Genomic DNA, 19,119 nt, shown 5'->3' with positions numbered 1-19,119 from the left:
ACCGCAGGAGCAGGCTGCGTGCTTGCGCAGCACGCACGCCTAGGGGTGGGGCTGGCGGGCGGGCGGCTGAGGCGCGGGGCCTGGTCCCGCCGGCACCATGGCCAAGACCGTGGCCTATTTCTATGACCCGGACGTGGGCAACTTCCACTACGGTGAGGAAACAGGGTTGTGCACGAGGGGTTGGGACGCGGAGGTTTTGAGGCAGGGGCTGCAACTCCAGGAGTGGAAACTGACGAACTCTCTTCTCCCCACCCCCAGGGGCTGGGCACCCTATGAAGCCCCATCGGCTGGCGTTGACCCACAGCCTGGTCCTGCATTATGGTCTCTACAAGAAGATGATCGTGAGTCCCGCCGCCTCTGCCGGGGATTGGGGTTGGGGCGAGCTATGGCTTTAGGAATAGTGTGCTGGGCTGAATGCACCAAGTGCGACCTGCCCCTAGGGTAGGGGGGAGCTGCACAGGAGACACCAGGAGCAATGTGCGCAGTGTAGGGGGTGGCGTTTTCAGGCTTAATGGAAGTTACTTTTTCACCACAGGCTGGCCACCCTTTGACCTCAAGCAGACTAGTTCTTGGCGTGGGGTTAGAGTGGTGTGGGGCTGGTTTGAAGTGCATTTTAGGGTGTGACCTCAGGGATTGGGGGCTGGATCACTGTATTGGGATGTGATGTTTACCCTCAGTTCCCTCCCCTTCTCCACTGCCACCTTTCTCTACCTCCAAGGAGCTAGAGCTCCAGGACCGACTCTGAAGCCCTGTGTGTAAATGTGCGTGTGTGTCTGTGTGTGTAAGTAAGAGAGTAGGAGATGTCCTGAGTATCCCCTTTTCAACCTAGAATACCTCTGCATGGTTCTGCTCAATTGCTATTCCATCCTGCGTCTCCCAGACATACACATAATGTCTGTTCCCTTCTGGAATTTATAGCCGTGGTATGGGATAATAACAGTTAAGCCAGGCATTATGGGAATTAGTCAACAATATGAATGTTCATTGCTTGTGCCGAGGCACAGACAAGTGGATTGGTCATAGGAAAGACTGAGGTAATGTTAGACTGAGTCTATGAGTCCCTTTGCCAGTGTGTACCTGTGTGCATTTTCTGGGAGAAGAAAAGCTCTTGTCCAATTTTCAGAGAGGTTTGTAATGCTGCCCACACCCCAAAGATAATAAGATAATATTTGGTTTAGCACCTTAGATTTTAATTAGAAGGTTCTCACATATCCTATATATTTGACCCCAGAATAAAGAGGGCAGAATCAGAGCCCAGGGGAGGAGATGAGTTTGGAGAGAACCGGGAATAGGAGATCCAGGGAGAAGGGCAGGTGTATCAAAGCTTAAGGCTGAGAAAGTAGAAGAGATTGGGCTAGTGATGGGAAGGAGAAGAAGTGATCTTCGGGGGCTTGATCATAATAATGTACTTGGCTAATAGGAGTCTGTCTTCTTCACTGACCTTTGTCTCATGGCATAACAAGGAATTGGGGGTGGGGAGATTGGCAGATGTGCTTTTGGACAATCTTCCAGGACTGGGTTCAGTGTGGGTGGTCTCAGCCCTATGAGTAGGACTGACCCTACCTGGGTTCATTTTGTGTCTCCATCCCGAGGTCTTCAAGCCATACCAGGCCTCCCAGCATGACATGTGCCGCTTCCACTCGGAGGACTACATTGACTTCCTGCAGAGAGTCAGCCCCACCAATATGCAAGGCTTCACCAAGAGCCTTAATGCCTTCAACGTGGGCGATGACTGGTGAGGGAGGACTGAGACTTTTGATTTCTAGCAGTTTGATGCCAGGGCCTTCAAGGAGGTCTGTGGCCACAGTGGAAAGAGATGAAGGGGAGTCTACTTGCCACTGAATCATCATTCACTCATTTGTTTATTTAATAAATATTTCTTGGTCATTTGCTCTAGGCCAGGCCCTGTGCTAAGTGCTGGGGATGCAATGATAACAACAGCAACATTTTATTATTGTAATTGTGCTGAGTTTTAGGAAGGAGAGGTGTATGACAGACTATGAGAGTGTATACTTGGGAGAATTATCTAGCTTGGGGGGTGGCTGGTCAGTGGGGGCTTCTTAGAGGAAGTAGTGAATATTGAGCTGAGATCTGAAAAAAGTAGGAGGGGATTAGGTGAAAGGTGGTTGGAAGGTGAGGGGAGGAATGTAGTCGGCAGTAGGAACAACATGTGCTAAGGGTCTATATGACTCATTTGAGTAACAGAAAAAAGGCTGAGTACAGCATATGAAGAGAAGTGTATCTGAATGGGGACTAAAGAGATACGTGGGTCCTTTAAAAAGTAAACAGCCCTATTGTGAATTGGGGTTTTTACCCCTAGAGTAGAGGAAAGTCATGAAAGTGTTTTAAAAAGCAAAGGAATGATTTGACATGATCAGGTTTACATTGAGCTTATATTATCCATAGTAGACTCAGGGTTAGACCCTGCATGGAAGCCATGATCCTTGCTTACACTCTAATGTACATCCATGAGAATAAAATAACCATAGCAGTTACTATTTACTCAACTCTATTTATTCTTATTTTTAAACTTTTTTTTTTTTTTTTTTTTTTTGAGACAGAGTTTCACTCTGTTGCCCGGGCTAGAGTGCCATGGAGTCAGCCTAGCTCACAGCAACCTCAAACTCCTGGGCTCAAGCGATCCTCCTGCCTCAGCCTCCCGAGTAGCTGGGACTACAGGCATGCACCACCATGCCTGGCTAATTTTTTCTATATATTTTTAGTTGGCCAGTTAATTTCTTTCTATTTTTAGTAGAGACGGGGTCTCACTCTTGCTCAGGCTAGTGTCAAACTCCTGAGCTCAAACAATCCTGCCTCGGCCTCCCAGAGTGCTAGGATTACAGGTGTGAGCCACCATGCCTGGCCATTTTTTAAACTTTTTATTAGGAAAAATATCAAACATTTCTGTAAAGTAGTACAGTGAACCGCCATATAGCCATCACCTAGCTTCAGCATATTTGAGCAAATGGCCAATCCTACTTCATCTGTTAGATTGTTTTAAAGCAAATTTTAGATGTCACATCATTTTGTCCATAAATATTTTATTATGTATCAATAAATGATACTCTTTTAAAAAACACAATGTCGGCCGGGCGTGGTGGCTCACGCCTGTAATCCTAGCACTTTGGGAGGCCGAGGCGGGCGGATTGCTCAAGGTCAGGAGTTCGAAACCAGCCTGAGCGAGACCCCGTCTCTACCAAAAAATAGAAATAAATTAATTGACCAACTAAAAATATATATACAAAAAAAATTAGCCGGGCATGGTGGCGCATGCCTGTAGTCCCAGCTACTCGGGAGGCTGAGGCAGTAGGATCGCTGAGCCCCGGAGATTGAGGTTGCTGTGAGCCAGGCTGACGCCACGGCACTCACTCTAGCCTGGGCAACAAAGTGAGACTCTGTCTCAAAAAAAAAACCACAATGTCATTATTGCACCTAAAAAATTAATAGTAATTCCTTAATATCATCAAACTGCAATGACTTCAAATTTCTCCAGTTGTCTCACTTATTTTTTTTGCAGTTTATTTAAATCAAGATCTAAACAAGGTCTACACATTGCATTTGGTTGATATGTATCTTAAGAATTTTAGTCTGTAGCTTTTGAATTTATTTCTTGAAGAAACCAGGTGGTTGATCCTGTAGAGTTTCTATGATAGCTACCGTTTATTGAATGCCTACTCTGCTAGGTATTAAGCCAAGGATTGCTGGTACATTCCCTTAATTACCATACCAACCCCGAGACGTAATAGTCCTTCTCCTGATGTTATACATAAATTAACTTAGTTTTGGGGAGATTTAGATAATTTAGCCTGAGTCACATAACTGGTCAGTAGAGGTGGCAGGATTCCGATCCAGAGCCCAGGTTTTTAAACCACTTCGCTAGTCTGTTACCCTGGAAGATCCTAATGACAAACAAGTGGGTCTACAGAATAGAGGCAACTCATTAGGCTGGCATTGAGCGTCTTCCCAACCTTATCCCACACCTCAGCTGCGTGGAATGCCTTCCTGGAATGCCCTTGGTTCTCCCTTCAACCTCTTCAAGGCCTTCTCACCGCCTCCGTGATGGCTTTCTTTCGTTTTTTTTTGAGACTCTCACTCTGTTTGGGCTCAAGCAATCCTCCTGCCTCAGCCTCCTGAGTAGCTGGGACTACAGGCATGCGCCACCATGCCCGGCTAATTTTTTCTCTATATATATATTAGTTGGCCAATTAATTTCTTTTTTTTTTTTTGAGACAGAGTCTCACTTTGTTGCCCAGGCTAGAGTGAGTGCCATGGCGTCAGCCTGGCTCACAGCAACCTCAATCTCCGGGGCTCAGCGATCCTACTGCCTCAGCCTCCTGAGTAGCTGGGACTACAGGCATATGACACCATGCCCGGCTAATTTTTTGTATATATATTTTTAGTTGGTCAATTAATTTATTTCTATTTTTGGTAGAGACGGGGTCTCGCTCAGGCTGGTTTCTAACTCCTGACCTTGAGCAATCCGCCCCGCCTCGGCCTCCCAAAGTGCTAGGATTACAGGCGTGAGTCACCACGCCCGGCCTTAATTTCTTTTTATTTTTAGTAGAGACGGGGTCTCACTCTTGCTCAGGCTAGTTTCAAACTCCTGACCTCTAGCAATCCTCCTGCCTTGGCCTCCCAGAGTGCTAGGATTACAGGCATGAGCCACCGTGCCCAGCTCATGATGGCTTTCTTGAACCACACCACTCTACAGAGCTCTGTCCTGAACACCCTACACTCATTTGATGTTCTGTCTTGGGAGGTTTCTTGTTTTTATGTTACTGTTGCTGCTGCTGTTTCTTTTCTTTTCTTTTTTTTTTTTTTTTGAGACAGAGTCTTACTTTGTTGCCCAGGCTAGAGTGAGTGCTGTGGCGTGGCGTCAGCTTAGCTCACAGCAACCTCAAACTCCTGGGCTCAAGCAATCCTCCTGCCTCAGCCTCCTGAGTAGCTGGGACTACAGGCATGTGCCACCATGCCCGGTTCTTTTTTTCTTTATATATTAGTTGGCCAATTAATTTCTTTCTATTTATAGTAGAGACGGGGTCTCACTCTTGTTCAGGCTGGTTTTGAACTCCTGACCTCGAGCAATCCGCCCACCTTGGCCTCCCAGAGTGCTAGGATTACAGGCATGAGCCAACGCACCCGGCCTGCTGCTGTTTCTGAGTTCACTTTCTAGGTCTGGAAATGCAGAGTCAGCCCTTAGGCCATACTGGCTCTTTGTAGCTGCTCTTTTTGCATTTAGGGAATACTGCCTCTGGGCTGTTTGTGCTGCATCTGTCTTCCTGCTAAATTTAAGCTACAGTTATGCTTATCTGTATTTCAGATGAGAGTCATGAATTTTGCTTCCATTTAATCAATTTCTGATTGTTTTCAAAGCAATCTAATATAAATAACCAAATTGTGCTACAAGGCTTTTAATGAGGGAAAAAAACATTCCCAGACTTCTCTCTTTCTCCCATAAATTCCTCTCCCTAGTGGCAGCCACTTTAAGCTCCTTTACATATTTCTTCTGGTATTTATTTTTGGGTTTCTAAATACTAATGTTAATCTACAACTACTACAAATTTATAATATTTAGGTAATACCTACTATATGCTAGGTACTATTCTAAATGCTTTACAGCTGTCAGTTCATTTAATCTCAACCCCTATGAAGCAGGTTCTATTATTGTCTTCTTTTACAGATGAGAACACTTAGGCACAGAAAGTTAAACAGCTTGCTCAACTTCAGGATCATTAGTTGTTAAAGAGCTAGGATTGAAGTTAGGTAGTGTAGCTCTAGAATTGGGCTTGTAATCATACTACTACTATATTGTCTCTTATTGCTGTTTCTTCATTTATCAATTTTAGGCATTGTCTATTAAGCTCTTAGTATGGAATATGAGCATTTTTTTTTTTTTTTTAAGAAATAGTCTTCATTCTGTTTCCCAGGCTGGAGTGCAGTGGCACAATCATAGCTCACTGTAACCTGAAACTCCTGGGCTCAAGCAATCCTCCTGCCTCAGTCTCCCAAGTAGCTAGGAGTACAGGCATGGCCAATTTTTCAAACATTTTTGTAGAGATGGGTCTCCTTATGTTGCCCAGCTTGCCTCAACCTCTTGGCCTCAGGCAGTCCTTCTGCCTTGGCCTCCTAAAGTGCTGGGGTTACAGGTGTGAGCCACTGGTGCAGCCTTTTTTAACTCTTAAATATTTACTGTGGACCCAAATAGTATGCTATGATTTAATCTGTTTTCTTATATAGGTAGAGCTGATAATTTTGTTATTATTTTCGTTTGCTTAGGTTTCTAGGTATTGAGCACTAATTCTTTCCAAACCCCTTGAGAAACTAAAAAACTCTCTATGATTCTGTTTTCTACATGGTCAAATATGTCAGCCACACTATTTTCTTGGAGATCTAAAACTAGAGGTTTTTTAAGCCTTTCCTTTTTTTAAAGTCAGGTTTTTGTAGACATAACTTTTATGCAGTAAAATTCAACTTTTTAGATGTAACAGTTCTGAGAAGTTTGATAGAATGTATCAAGGTATAGAATATTTACATTGCCCCACAAAGATTCCTCACACCTTCTTGTAATCAAGCCTTTCTCTCCACCTTAGCTCCAAGCGACTACATCTGATATCTGTCCTTACATTTTGCCTTTTCAAGAATAGCATATAAATGGAATCATATAGTACGTAGTCTTTTGTATGCGGCTTCAAGCCTCTCCCTTTTATAAAAAAATGAAGATAGTAATGATTATAGCTGACATTAAAGGCTTACCAGGTGCCACACACTATGCTCTGGCTTTCTGTGAGTTATGTCACTGTTAATGTTTCACATATATAGGTATGCAATTCTTTAAAATATGTGACTGTAAAGAATGTTATTGAGGCTGGCACGGTGGCTCACGCCTGTAATCCTAGCACTCTGGGAGGCCGAGGTGGGAGGATTGCTAGAGGTCAGGAGTTTGAAACCAGCCTGAGCAAGAGCGAGACCCTGTTTCTACTAAAAATAGAAAGAAATTAACTGGCCAACTAAAAATAGATAGAAAAAATTAGCTGGGCATGATGGCACGTGCTTGTAGTCCCAGCTACTCAGGAGGCTGAGGCAGAAGGATCGCTTGAGCCCAGGAGTTTGAGATTACTGTGAGTTAGGCTGACACCATGGCACTCTAGTCGGGGCAACAGAGTGAGACTCTGTCTCAAAACAAACAAACAAAAATGTTATTGAAGATTATGTTAAAATGTGATGTACATAGAAGCCTTTTGAGAAAAACAGCTCATGTTTTCTTTCACCTTATTTATTTTTTTCTTGTATACTTGAGTACCTGGAAGCTGCTTACTTCTCTCCCCAGCTAGGGTTACAAACTCTTTAACAGTGTTAAATTCCCCTTTCCTTCCCATCCAGTGCCTTGCACAGGGCTTGGTACATGGTTTGGTCCAAAATATTTGTTGAATAAATTTTCAGATAGCTGAGATATGTGTAGGAGGAGGGGACAGGGTTATCAAAACATGGAGATTGAAGGAGTTTGGGGTGGGGAGGGAGGTACAGGGAGGGGCCAGACAGAGGCAAGAGGGTTCCAACTTACTCCTCTTCTCTGCAGCCCAGTGTTTCCCGGGCTCTTTGAGTTCTGTTCCCGTTACACAGGCGCATCTCTGCAAGGAGCAACCCAGCTGAACAACAAGGTGACATAGTCTGAGTCTTGTTCCCCCTTTCCTGTGGGTTCCTGCACTCGGGGCCTTGGCCTGACACTGGGCTTCCAGCTTCGGGCATGGGTAGGGGGAGGACTGTGAGCTGGGTGTGTGTTTGTTTTTCAGATCTGTGACATTGCCATTAACTGGGCTGGTGGTCTGCACCATGCCAAGAAGTTTGAGGTGAGTGAGGAGGTGATGGGGGAGACAGTGACCACTCCAGGGTAAGTGATCAGGATGACGGTGGGGGAAGCTGGCCAGCGAAATGGTTCCTCTCTTTGTGAGACCACTGTCTCCATAGGCCTCTGGCTTCTGCTATGTCAACGACATTGTGATCGGCATCCTGGAGCTGCTCAAGTAAGTAGCCTGGGAGGAGATGGGGGCATGTCAGCTGAAGAGGTCCCTTAGACTCAGCCCTGGCACTGACCCTGATCTCTCCTCTCCCCCACTAGCTTCTGCTGAGTTCTTGAGGCTTTACTCAGGCTGCCTCTTTGTCTGCTCTGCTGCAGATTCCCTGCTGCCTGCTCACATTTCAGCCTTCTCTGCACATCCCTCTCTGTCCCTGCCTCCAGCCTCTAGGCTGGAGCCCCTAGTTGCTCTTAGGGAACTGGTGGTATTGGGTTTCAGGTGACTCGGGCAGAACCAGGCTCTTCTTAATTCTAGTCCTGATGCTTGGGAGGAGTGGGTTGAGGGGTTCACGTCTGCCTGAGACCCTGGCTCGCCCTCACTCCAGGTACCACCCTCGGGTGCTCTACATTGACATTGACATCCACCATGGTGACGGGGTTCAGGAAGCCTTCTACCTCACTGACCGGGTCATGACAGTGTCCTTCCACAAATACGGAAATTACTTCTTCCCTGGCACAGGTATGGAAATAGGGATTACCATGCCCTTCGTACCCCCTAGCTCCTTACCCCGACTGCCTCCTTCTCAGCCTTCTGCTTTCAGCTCAGGTCTCCTTAAAGAAGCCTTTCCCAACCACCCCAGTTACCGAGATTGCCTCCTTCCCCATCACTCCATGCCCTTACCCTGTTTGTTTCTTTTGGAGCACTCACTGCCGTTTGCATTTATTTGGGGTTTTGTTTTGTTTACTGTTTACCTCATCCTGCCCACTCTAAGAATATGAGATTGGTGGGATTTCATTAATTTCATTAGTTATGTTCACTGCTGTATCCCTAGTGCCTGGTACACAGCTTGGCTCAGAGTAGTCCTTGAAAACTGTTTGTTGATTGAATGCAAGCTGTAAGAGACTTAGTGGCTCCACGGAGTCTGCGGTAGAGGTTTGTTGATGGGGTGAGGGGCCCTCAGTGTGGGTTGAGGTTGAAGATGCTTCCCATGCATGGCCACCCCTCCCCCCCACTTTCCTACAGGTGACATGTATGAAGTTGGAGCAGAGAGTGGCCGCTACTACTGTCTCAATGTGCCCCTGCGGGATGGCATTGATGACCAGAGTAAGCACTGAAGTCTTCTCCCTGCCTTGTTTACTCTGCCCCTTCTTTCTCTTATTGAATTAACCTCTTTTGCCTGGTATTGTCTACTATTGGGCCAGGTGTCCTTAAGGATGAATGGCCTTCAGAAGGACCATGAACCCCTGGAAATTGTATGCAACATATCGTGTGTATGTGCATTTTTCTGGTAAAAGGGTCATTGACTTTCATCAGTCACTCACAGGAGTCTATGATCCCTCCAGAAGTTTAGAACCAATGGTTTGGTTCTCTGGGTTGCCCCTTTCCTGGGCTACATGCTCGCTCAACCCCCTTTTTCTTTTTGTTCCCTGTCTCCCCATCCCCTTGGGGTGCCAGGTGCCCATCTTTGGCCCTCTCCCAGGTTACAAGCACCTTTTCCAGCCGGTTATCAATCAGGTGGTGGACTTCTACCAACCCACGTGCATTGTGCTCCAGGTAATACTGTCAGCACTGCTCAGCAGTGCTCTGCCTGGGCTTGGGGGAAGACAGCAGGGAAGAAGAGCTTCCCTAGCTTGGTGGAGAAAGGGAAGTGAAGGACATCTGTGATGTTCTGATCCGTTATCTCACTGCAGCTGCCTGGGGTTTTGCTTTTTGCAGTGTGGAGCTGACTCTCTAGGCTGCGATCGATTGGGCTGCTTCAACCTAAGCATCCGAGGACATGGGTGAGACTTGCTCTCCTTCCTTTCTCCCAGGTTGTCAGGTGGTCTTGGACCTTAGTACATGAAGGGGGCAGGTAGTTGGGGAATGGGCCTCACCTCTTCTTGGGAATCAAAAATAGCTACAAATGATATTTGTGTTAGAAATGTCACCTTGAACAGGGTTCCCTAGATGGTTTGAGTTGTATTTTGAAGGCTAGAACTGACAGAACTTGCTGGTGCATTGATGAGAATAGTTGATTAATAGGCAGGATGCCAGGGAGGAGGTTGAGGAGGACAGAGGTGGGGGTGTGCCTTATTTTAAAATTTTTATTGAGACACAACATATGTATAATAAAGTATACACAAGTCTCGAAGGTATAACTTAAGGAATTTCACCACCCAGGTCAAGATATAGAGCATTGTAGTACCTTTGTACCCCTTTCCAGGCAATTCCAAAAGATGTATACTTTGGCTTTTGATAACTTCCTCTACCCATTTCTCTGGTTCCTTGTAACAGGGAATGTGTTGAATACGTCAAGAGCTTCAATATCCCTCTACTGGTGCTGGGTGGTGGAGGCTATACTGTCCGAAATGTTGCCCGCTGCTGGTGAGGACACTCCTGTTTCCTCCTCCCTTGTTGTCCAGTGTGACACAGGGACTCCCTGAAATATGGCCAAGTGGGCCCTGCAGCCCACTTGGTCAGTCTGCCCCCTCCTGCTGGTTGGTTTCAGGACATATGAGACGTCGCTGCTGGTAGAAGAGGCGATTAGTGAGGAGCTTCCCTATAGTGGTAAGGACCACCCCGCGGCACTCCCACAACAGGAAGGCCATTCTCACCAGGCTCCAGAACCTGGTTTGAAGGCAGATGGGAAATTTTACAGTCTCAGAGCTCTGCAGATTAAACTCCTGTGCTCAGAGCAGGGGAAAGATTGGGTAGCTATTATGTAGGGGGTCTGTGAGGGAAGGAAAGAGATTGGGAAGTCTTGGGACCTCCCTGTCTTGGTCTGAGCCATACTCTCTCCTCCTAATCTCCTCTCCTCCCCAAGAATACTTCGAGTACTTTGCCCCAGACTTCACGCTTCATCCAGATGTCAGCACCCGCATCGAGAATCAGAACTCACGCCAGGTCAGCAGCTCAGAGAAGCCGAGTACAAGGGTGGGGGAGCCCAGTAGAGGTCCAGGATGTGGGAAGTAGGAGAAAGCAAAGGGAAGGAAGTTCTAGGCCATCACTGTCACTGTTATCAGCTAGGAGACAGCCCAGGTTAAGGTAGAGGCAGGTGGGGTTGGGAGGAGGGACAGTATTCCACTGGGAGACCTGAGCTAGAAATATCACTGAGATTAAAACCAGGACAGTAGGGGTAGAAGGCAGCTAGAATGGTGGATGCCCTGGGAATCCCTGGGAGCTGCTCACTTTATTCCTCATCTCCAACTAGTATCTGGACCAGATCCGTCAGACAATCTTTGAAAACCTGAAGATGCTGAACCACGCCCCTAGTGTCCAGATTCATGATGTGCCTGCAGACCTCCTGACCTATGACAGGACGGATGAGGCTGATGCAGAGGAGAGGGGTCCTGAGGAGAACTATAGCAGGTCTGGGGGCAGAGACTTGAGAGCAGGGGGTTCAATAGGCTAGTTGGGGAAGCTCTAAAGGGAAAAAGTGGGTTGGACTTTGTGGCTTGCACCTATAATCCCAGTTCTTTGGGAAGCCAAGGCAGGAGGATTCCTTGAAGCCATGACTTCAAGACCAGCTTGGGTAACATAGGGAGACCCTGTCTCTATAAAAACTTAAAAAAAAAAAAATTAGCCAGGCATGGTTATGCACACTTGTAGTGCTAGCTATTCAGGAGGCTGAGGTGGGAGGATCATTTGAGCCTAGGAGTTTCAGGTTACAGTGAGCTATGATCATGCTATTGCACTCTAGCCTGGGCAACAAAGCAAGACCGTGTGTGTCTCTCTCAGTTAGTCAATTATCATTCATTCATTCATTTTAAAAAAGGGAAGAGGTAAATTGGAAAGCATTAGCTTAATTGTCCCTGGCTTACTTTAGTCTGCTACAATTCCCTCCCCTCACTTTTTTTTTCTGTTTTTAATGAAAAAAGTAATGCATATTTATTGTACAGATTTTAAATAGTGCCAAAATATGTTAAGTTTGTATCACACCATCCCAGACCACAAAGGTAACCACAGTTCATAGTTTGATTTTTATTGTGTCAGATAAACCTTTTTCTATAGATTACAAATATACTGTTCTGTGTGCACATATAAACACATACACACTCTTTGTAGAGTTTGTTGTTGGTGTAGTTTTTTTAAATACAAGTAGGATCATTCTATACATGTTGCTTTATTATTTACAGCTAGTTCCATGTCAGTTATTATAGATCTGCCTCAGTATTCTATCAGCTATATTATAGTCTGTTGTGTGGATGTAGCATAATTTAACCAATTACCAATGATAGACATTTATAATTTTTCCCATTTTTTTGCTATTACATTAATAAGGAATGTGGCAAAGAACCCCCTTACATATACATCATTGCATGCTTGTTTGAATAGGTTAGATTCCTAGAATTGTTGCTGCTAGGTCAAAGGCTGTGTGTGCTAAAATTTTTTGTTTGCTGCCAATTGGCCTTTCAGAATGCCTGTAGTATTCTGGAATTCTGGCCAGCATTTTACTCAGTCCTCCCAGGTCTTGATCTGGACAGGTCACTGTCTGCATACTGCTCTCAACGGCCTTTTGATTTCTTTGTTAGTTTTTCCAGGTGGGATAATTGTGTTGTGGTTGTGTTTTTTTCAAGAAAAGTCTTTATCTTTCTGAGATACATGCTAAAATATTTATAAATTAATGAATTGAGAGGGGGAAAAGGCTAGGGTAGAATTTTTTTTATCCCAAAACTTTTCTGAAAAATGAAAAGACAGCAGCACCCAGAAGTGCAGAAAAACAGATGCACTTAACGGGGAGCAGATTTCCCCATGTGACTGAGGGATAACCGCAGCTGGACGCTTGCAGGACACACAGTCCTGCTCCCATGCAGTGTTAGAGCTTTGCGCTGGATCTGCTGTAGTGTCTGATGGCCTTCTCAGTCCCTTCCAGAGTCCGCTTCTCTGTCTTAGAGTTCAGGCCTCCCTGTCTCTCCTCTGGATCGGGGCTTTATTGCTCTGACCCTTGAGACCTCTCCAACTCCCCTCCTCCATAGATACTCCCCTTTTCCCTCTCCTGGGTGAGGAAGTATCTGAATGGCCTCAGGGCTTCTTTTTTGATCCATTATCCTCAACTTCTCCAGGTCTCTGAGGCTTGATTTCTAGAAATTGATTTTCATTTTCTGGCTTGCTTTGGTAAAACCTGTCTTTAAGTTCATCCTTTTGTTGAAGTTTGGCTTTTTAACCTATAGTTCCAGGCATCTGGGCCTAGTCTCTGCATTATACCGGCTTTCAACAGCACTCAGAAGTCTCAGGCCTCTTCCTGTTCCGAAGCCCTACCTCACTGTCACACCACCCACTGAGTTCCTATTCTTCTTTGCTGCCTATAGGTCTAACTTGCATATGACTTGCAGTGTAGTGGTAATAAAGAGTTGCCACTTTTTGTGGGTTTGCTGAGCACTAGATTCATTACTAAGTAAGTGCTTTATATTATAACATATATATCATCATTCCATTGCCATCAGGCAACCCTCATGGTTCTCATACTCAAATTACCAGGGGAGGAATCTGAGGCTGAGAGATGCTAAGTAACTTTCCTAAGGTCACACAGCTAGTTAAATATTAGAGCTGAGATTCAAACATGAGTCTCTGACTCCATACCTTTAACCCTCGTGGTAGTTTAGAGGTAACCGAGACCAAGCAGATAGGGCCTTTCCTGGCTTAGTTCCTTAGCTTAGATAAGTTTCTCAATTCTCTGTGTCCCAAAGGATACTTTTTCAAAAAAGAAAGAAAACAGTATTGAGTACCTATTGGGCCCTGTATTGATTTCACATCCCTTCTCTCTCTACAGGTTTATAACATCATGTCACTCCTCTGCTTAAAACTGTCCTTTACCTTGCAGTTAGAAGAAAGTCTAAATTTCTGACTGTGGCTTAAAAAGGCCCTGCATGCTAGCCCTTTCCTTTGTCCCTCATCTCTAACTACTGTCCTCTGTGCACACTACTCCCAGCCATCCTGGCCTCCTTGTTCTTACTGGAATACATCAGTCTCTTTCCACCTCGTGACCTCTGTGTTGACTTTCTTGCAGCTTGGAAGGTCTTCCTGGAATTTTTGCCTGGCCAGCTCCATCTCAAACTTCAGGTCTTAGGTTTTTAGGACAGCCTTTCCTAATGATGCTGTCTGAAATTTCACCCTTTTCCTCCCATCACCCCCAGTCATGTCACTTGGTTTCACTTTATTCATAGCACTCTCCGCTATCTGAAATTATCATATTTATTTATTTACTTTGTTAGTTATTGTCAGTCGCATTTATTAGGTAAGCTTTTTGAGGATAGGCAGAAACCTGTCTGGCTTATTCTCTGCTGTATTGCTAGGGCCTGTGACAGTGCCTAGTAAAGGGTAGCTCCTCAGTAAATATTGAATACATGAATGGATGAATGAATAGCAGTCGGTCTCTACCAAGAACAGGAGAACTGGTTCTTTAAAAGGCCTGGGAAATGGCTCTGGAGAGGGTGCTGGGAGAAGATTAAAACATGGAGAGTGGGACCCTGACCTCTGTCCCCTTGCTTTGCAGGCCAGAGGCACCCAATGAGTTCTATGATGGAGACCACGACAACGACAAGGAAAGCGATGTGGAGATTTAAGAGTGTTTTGGGATGCTGTGTCCCGAGGAATTCCTTTTCATCTCTTGGTTGGGATGGAGGGAAAAGGAGTGGTTCCCCCAGTCGGGGACTGGTCACCCTAGGACTTTTACTGACTCTGGGGAAGGGTCTGGAGATCACATCTGGTTGTGGAACCATCTGCCCCTTTTCCTTACCCACCCAAGGCCTGACAACGGTACCTATTAAGGATGAGATGTACACAAGGATAGCTGACTCTGGGATGTTACTGCAGTGGGCCCTGGAGGCCAGTCCTCAGCCCCTCTTGCTCTTTACTCCTTCTCTTCTTCCCTCCTCCTCAGAGACTTTTAGGGACGAAGGGGTAGACAGAACTGAGGTTGCCTCTGACATGCTCCTCTCTTGGGTTCTCCTATGAAGGCCTTGTTTCCAGGGCAAGTGAAGAGAAGAAGAGATTTGCGGGGCTCTGGCTCCCTAATACCTTAACTCCACATGATAGGAAGTACATTGTCAAGTGGGGGGAGGGTGTGAAACTGTCCTGTTCTAACTTTTGGCTTTATGTCCATTTTACCACTGTTTTTATCCAATAAACCAACTTGGTATTTTTTTGTACTTTTTATCTTTCTAGGAATATTAATTCTTGCTAGTTTCCTATGTATGAAAGAAGGAAATGGGGGTGATGATGCATGTAATAACATAATTAACATTCATTCAGCACTTATCCTATGTTAGGCCCTGTGTATGTACATGGATTCTTTGGTATATAAGGAGTCAATAGGGCATTCTAGTTAAGAGTTAGACAAACTTGGGCAGATTACTAACTTAAGAGAGGGAGTAGAAGATGACTTCAGTTTTTGAACCTTGGTGTTTGGAATGGTGATGCTGGTTGATAAAGATACACTGAGATAAACTATGTCAATTGCTAACCACAGTGCCTGACGTAAGAAATTGCTCACCGACTGTTTATGTGAAGAACAACACTCAATACCAAAGTAGCCACAAACATGGACCTTTCTCCGGACGAGTTTATAGTCCAGTAAGGAGTATGATAAATGTTGCAGCAGATACAGATAGTGATACAAGAAAGAGGAATGATAGATGGGTCACCTCAATCCTTTGATCCTGTTTATCTCTCAACATTCTAGCTTAGAAAGTAAGAATATTTTGAACTTTTTGGACAAAAGGTCCAGAAATCTTGGCACTAAAATGAGTTTGAACTGTGGACTGGACAGCTCTTTGTAACTTTCCATGTAACAGGCTACTCTTAGAAAGTCTGGAGCACAAGAGAGATGAAGCACAGATTTGGGAGCCAGCCAGCCAGCCTGGTAGAGTCCCTGGTGTATATCAGGCCCGAGGCTAAGCGCTGGGGCTCCAGAGTAAGTTACTGACTCTGCCCTCCAGGATTGTACACTTGAAATCTTTGCTAGCAGTGGTCAAGATGATGCAAGTGTGTACAGTGAAGGCCTACTGGTTGCCATGTAATTTTCACACAAGGGACACATGTAGCTGGAAGAATGGATGAAATTGCTGTGGGGGAAAGTCATGCTAGAAGAGCAAAGAACATACTCTTTTCACTCATGTTTGCTTTCTGTCAGTGGGGAATGCTGGTTAAACATAGGGCTTGGCAGCAATCAGACTAATCTGGGTTTAAATTTTCTTCAATTATGTGTTCCTGGGCAAGTCACTTCAACTCTCAAAGTCCACATTTCCTATTTTTAAAATGGTGAGACCAGCAGAATCTATCACATGGGATTGTGAGCATTCAGTGAGAAAATACATGAAGAGTGTTTTGCATAGTGCCTGGCAGGGATCAAGGGCATGGTAAATGGTAACTATTATTACTGTTTAGGTTCATGTTGGCAATAACTACTTTGTCCAGATTAGAAACATAACTAGATAGTAGCCAACCTGGGATTCAAGACTAGGCGATTTAACTCCAGAGCTAGTCTGGTTCATCGTCTAGGACTTGCCCTAGATAAGCTCTGTTCATGTTCTTTTGCTTTCAAAACATGGTAGCTGTCACATTTATTTATTTTTATTTTTATTTTTTGAGACAGAGTCTTGCTTTGTTGCCCAGGCTAGAGTGAGTGCTGTGGTGTCAGCCTAGCTCACAGCAACCTCACACTCCTGGGCTCAAGCAATCCTCCTGCCTCAGCCTCCTGAGTAGCTGGGACTACAGGCATGCGCCATCATGCCCGGCTAATTTTTTCTATATATATTAGTTGGCCAATTAATTTATTTCTATTTATAGTAGAGACGGGGTCCCGCTCTTGCTCAGGCTGGTTTTGAACTCCTGACCTCGAGCAATCCGACCCCCTCGGCCTCCCAGAGTGCTAGGATTACAGGCGTGAGCCACGGCGCCCCGCAGGTAGCTGTCACTTTTAAATTTTTTTTCATGTGTCCCACATAAGAATTACATTATCCCAGAGAGCCTGGCACTAAAATTTTCTGCCACGCTAATGGTCACTTAGGCGATTTTTGGTTCAGATAATAATGCCCTGGTCTGGGGTGTGAGAGGGTCCAGGCTTTACAGCCACGTGGGCGCTGCCTGGAAGCCCAGAGGCCTGCGCCGCTGCGACCGCCAGGAGGCGGTGCTCCAGGCTGCGGCCGCGCGCGACGCCGCCCACTCGCCACCCCCCAGCGTGGGTCTGAATGGTTAGGCCCGCCGGGCAGGTAGCGCGCTTCCGCGGCTTCCCTCCACCCCCGTCCCTTCCCCCATTGGTGGGGCCGCAGGTCCGGGCGGAAGTGGGGCAGGCGGGCGGGCGCGAGGCGTCGTCGCTGTATATTCATGAGGCGCGCGCAGCCCGGCATGCTAATGAGGCGGGGCGCGGCGGCTGGCTAAAAGAGCTGCTGGGCGGCGGCGGCGGGCTCGGAGCTGCCCGGCGGGAGCGGCGTAGGCGCGGGTCACTGGCCGGCGCGAACCGGGACATGGAGCCGCCCGGCGGGGCCCTGGGGCCCGGCCGCGGGACCCGGGATAAGAAGAAGGGCCGGAGCCCAGATGAGCTGCCTGCGGCAGGCAGCGACGGCGGCAAATCCAAGAAATTTGTGAGTGTCCCTCCCACCCTGCTCCTGCCTGGCCCCGTAACCGCCCTCTGGACCCCAGCGGCCGGCCCCGGGGGCACCCGCCCGTCTCCAGGGAGCCGCCCCCGCGACTCCCTGCTCCGTTTCCCTCAGTCCTCGGCTCCGCAGCCCGAAATCCTCCCCCTCCGGGACCTCGGGAAGCCCGGGAGTCGCACCCGGCTCCTGCCCCGGCACCCTCGGGGCTTCCTCCGCCCCGCAACCCGCACGTTCTGCCCTCCCGCCCCCATAGCCCCGGCCGGCTCTCAGCCCCACTTCCTTTCTTCTTCCTCTGCTACCCGAACACGCCTCTCTTTCTTGCTCCCCTTTGCTCTTCTGGGTCCATTTTCTCTTCTTACCCTTACCCCCTTTTTGGTATTTCCTTATTTCCTTCTCCGAAAGGTCACTTCCTTCCCCATGATTGATCCCTTTCACCTGCTAACTTTCCTCCCGCCCAGTCCCCCTCCGGGCCCTCAGCCCGGTGTCACCTGATAATCCTTCCCCTCAGGAATGTTACCTGACGTGGGCCCAACTCCTCTCCTCCCTTGCTTGGACTTTTGTCCTTGCGATTGTGGGAATGGATTTCTGCCCAGGTCCTATGGTCATTGGCGCTTGACGCTAATTTGCTTACCAGTATTTCTCTATCCAGAGAACCTCTTTGCCCTGTTGCTTATCACTTTTTAGGGGCTTAGAACTTCTCATGACTGTGCCCCTTCTGATGTAGGATGGTGATAAAAATCTGTCCTGTGGAGAGGAAGTTAGCCTGCAAGTCCAAGAAGTTTGTAATTGAATTGCTTTTTATACATTTCCTATGATAACCATCTCAATTCCTGCCACACCTGTGCCGCAGAGCTACTACTGACATCCCTTTTCCTACCTGTAGAAGAACAAATTTTCCTCTGGTGCCAGTTACTTCCAGTCTGAGTCTTAAGAAATATGATGTTCATGTAATCCTATCATATTTCATTACCTTTTGCCCTCACTAACTCCTCTCTCCAAGAAGTCATTTGTTTGCTTTTACTGTAAAAAGCTTTGGAAGATATCGGGCACTGTCCAAGAGGGAAAGAGTCTTGGATCTTAAAAATCGTTCGCCAGTTGTAACTGTAGGTTTTTGTCTTATCTTCCAGGTATTTACGCCCCCACCCTATTATTTCCTTCTCCTTTTACCTCATTCTTTCTCGTAGCCTTACCCCACAACATTCTGACCCAGTTCCACAAGTTTGGAAATAAAACTGATAAAATGATGGAAACAGGAAGAAAATGTTGTTTTATGACCTAGAGGATTGAGATGTGGAGCATACTAAACAGAATTATTAATAAAATAGTGACTCATCTCTTCCTACCTATTTCTAGCAAGACCAGGTGCTCTTGGACTGCCCTTTCCACTGACATGCAGACTGTCAGTAACTGCCTGTTTTTATCTTTCGTACACCTTTTTTTCCTCCCTAGAAATATAGGGTTAATAGTAGTGACACTATTAACCAAAGGTGGAGTAAAGCAACATTCCCCTGTGTTTCTTTAGGATAAGAATTGAC

General features: G+C 46.4%; 2 protein-coding genes across 4 annotated transcripts in view; both read left to right on the top strand.

The window, feature by feature from the left end:
* The first annotated feature begins 24 nt into the window (after positions 1 to 24).
* On the top strand, positions 25 to 15,139 carry HDAC3 (histone deacetylase 3). 2 transcript variants are annotated; one of them, XM_012749008.3, is made up of 15 exons: positions 25 to 152; positions 259 to 341; positions 1,593 to 1,735; positions 7,577 to 7,658; positions 7,791 to 7,847; positions 7,966 to 8,021; positions 8,398 to 8,531; positions 9,036 to 9,116; positions 9,493 to 9,566; positions 9,729 to 9,793; positions 10,287 to 10,376; positions 10,501 to 10,559; positions 10,816 to 10,895; positions 11,203 to 11,360; positions 14,485 to 15,139. In XM_012749008.3, exons 1-15 carry the CDS (start codon positions 98 to 100, stop codon positions 14,552 to 14,554), a joined length of 1,287 nt encoding a protein of 428 aa, XP_012604462.1. In that variant the 5' UTR covers positions 25 to 97; the 3' UTR covers positions 14,555 to 15,139. The 2 variants fall into 2 exon arrangements, with proteins under 2 accessions (XP_012604462.1, XP_075852276.1); XM_075996161.1 differs by lacking the exon at positions 1,593 to 1,735 and having other exon boundaries at positions 51 to 152.
* Positions 15,140 to 17,275: 2,136 nt separating this feature from the next.
* Positions 17,276 to 19,119, top strand: part of DIAPH1 (diaphanous related formin 1) — an 83,969-nt gene continuing 82,125 nt past the window's right edge. The window contains exon 1 of one of the 2 annotated variants that reach the window (XM_012749010.2): positions 17,276 to 17,572. In XM_012749010.2, coding sequence (XP_012604464.1) covers positions 17,456 to 17,572 — 117 coding nt within the window. In that variant the 5' untranslated portion in view covers positions 17,276 to 17,455. The remainder of the gene's footprint in view (positions 17,573 to 19,119) is intronic. The other variant, XM_012749009.2, reaches the window with a different exon arrangement.

This window comes from Microcebus murinus, chromosome 21 (genome assembly GCF_040939455.1).
Source record: "Microcebus murinus isolate Inina chromosome 21, M.murinus_Inina_mat1.0, whole genome shotgun sequence".
Classification (NCBI taxonomy): domain Eukaryota; kingdom Metazoa; phylum Chordata; class Mammalia; order Primates; family Cheirogaleidae; genus Microcebus; species Microcebus murinus.
The sequence above is the reverse complement of the archived record's forward strand: the minus strand, read 5'-3'. Positions and strand labels throughout refer to the sequence as shown.

Coding starts and splice junctions, on each gene's coding strand:
- HDAC3 (XM_012749008.3), top strand. CDS start 98: ATGGCCAAGACCGTGGCCTATTTCTATGACCCGGACGTGGGCAACTTC. Junction 342..1,592: donor GTCTCTACAAGAAGATGATC/GTGAGTCCCGCC, acceptor CTCCATCCCGAG/GTCTTCAAGCCATACCAGGC. Junction 10,560..10,815: donor TGAGGAGCTTCCCTATAGTG/GTAAGGACCACC, acceptor CTCCTCCCCAAG/AATACTTCGAGTACTTTGCC.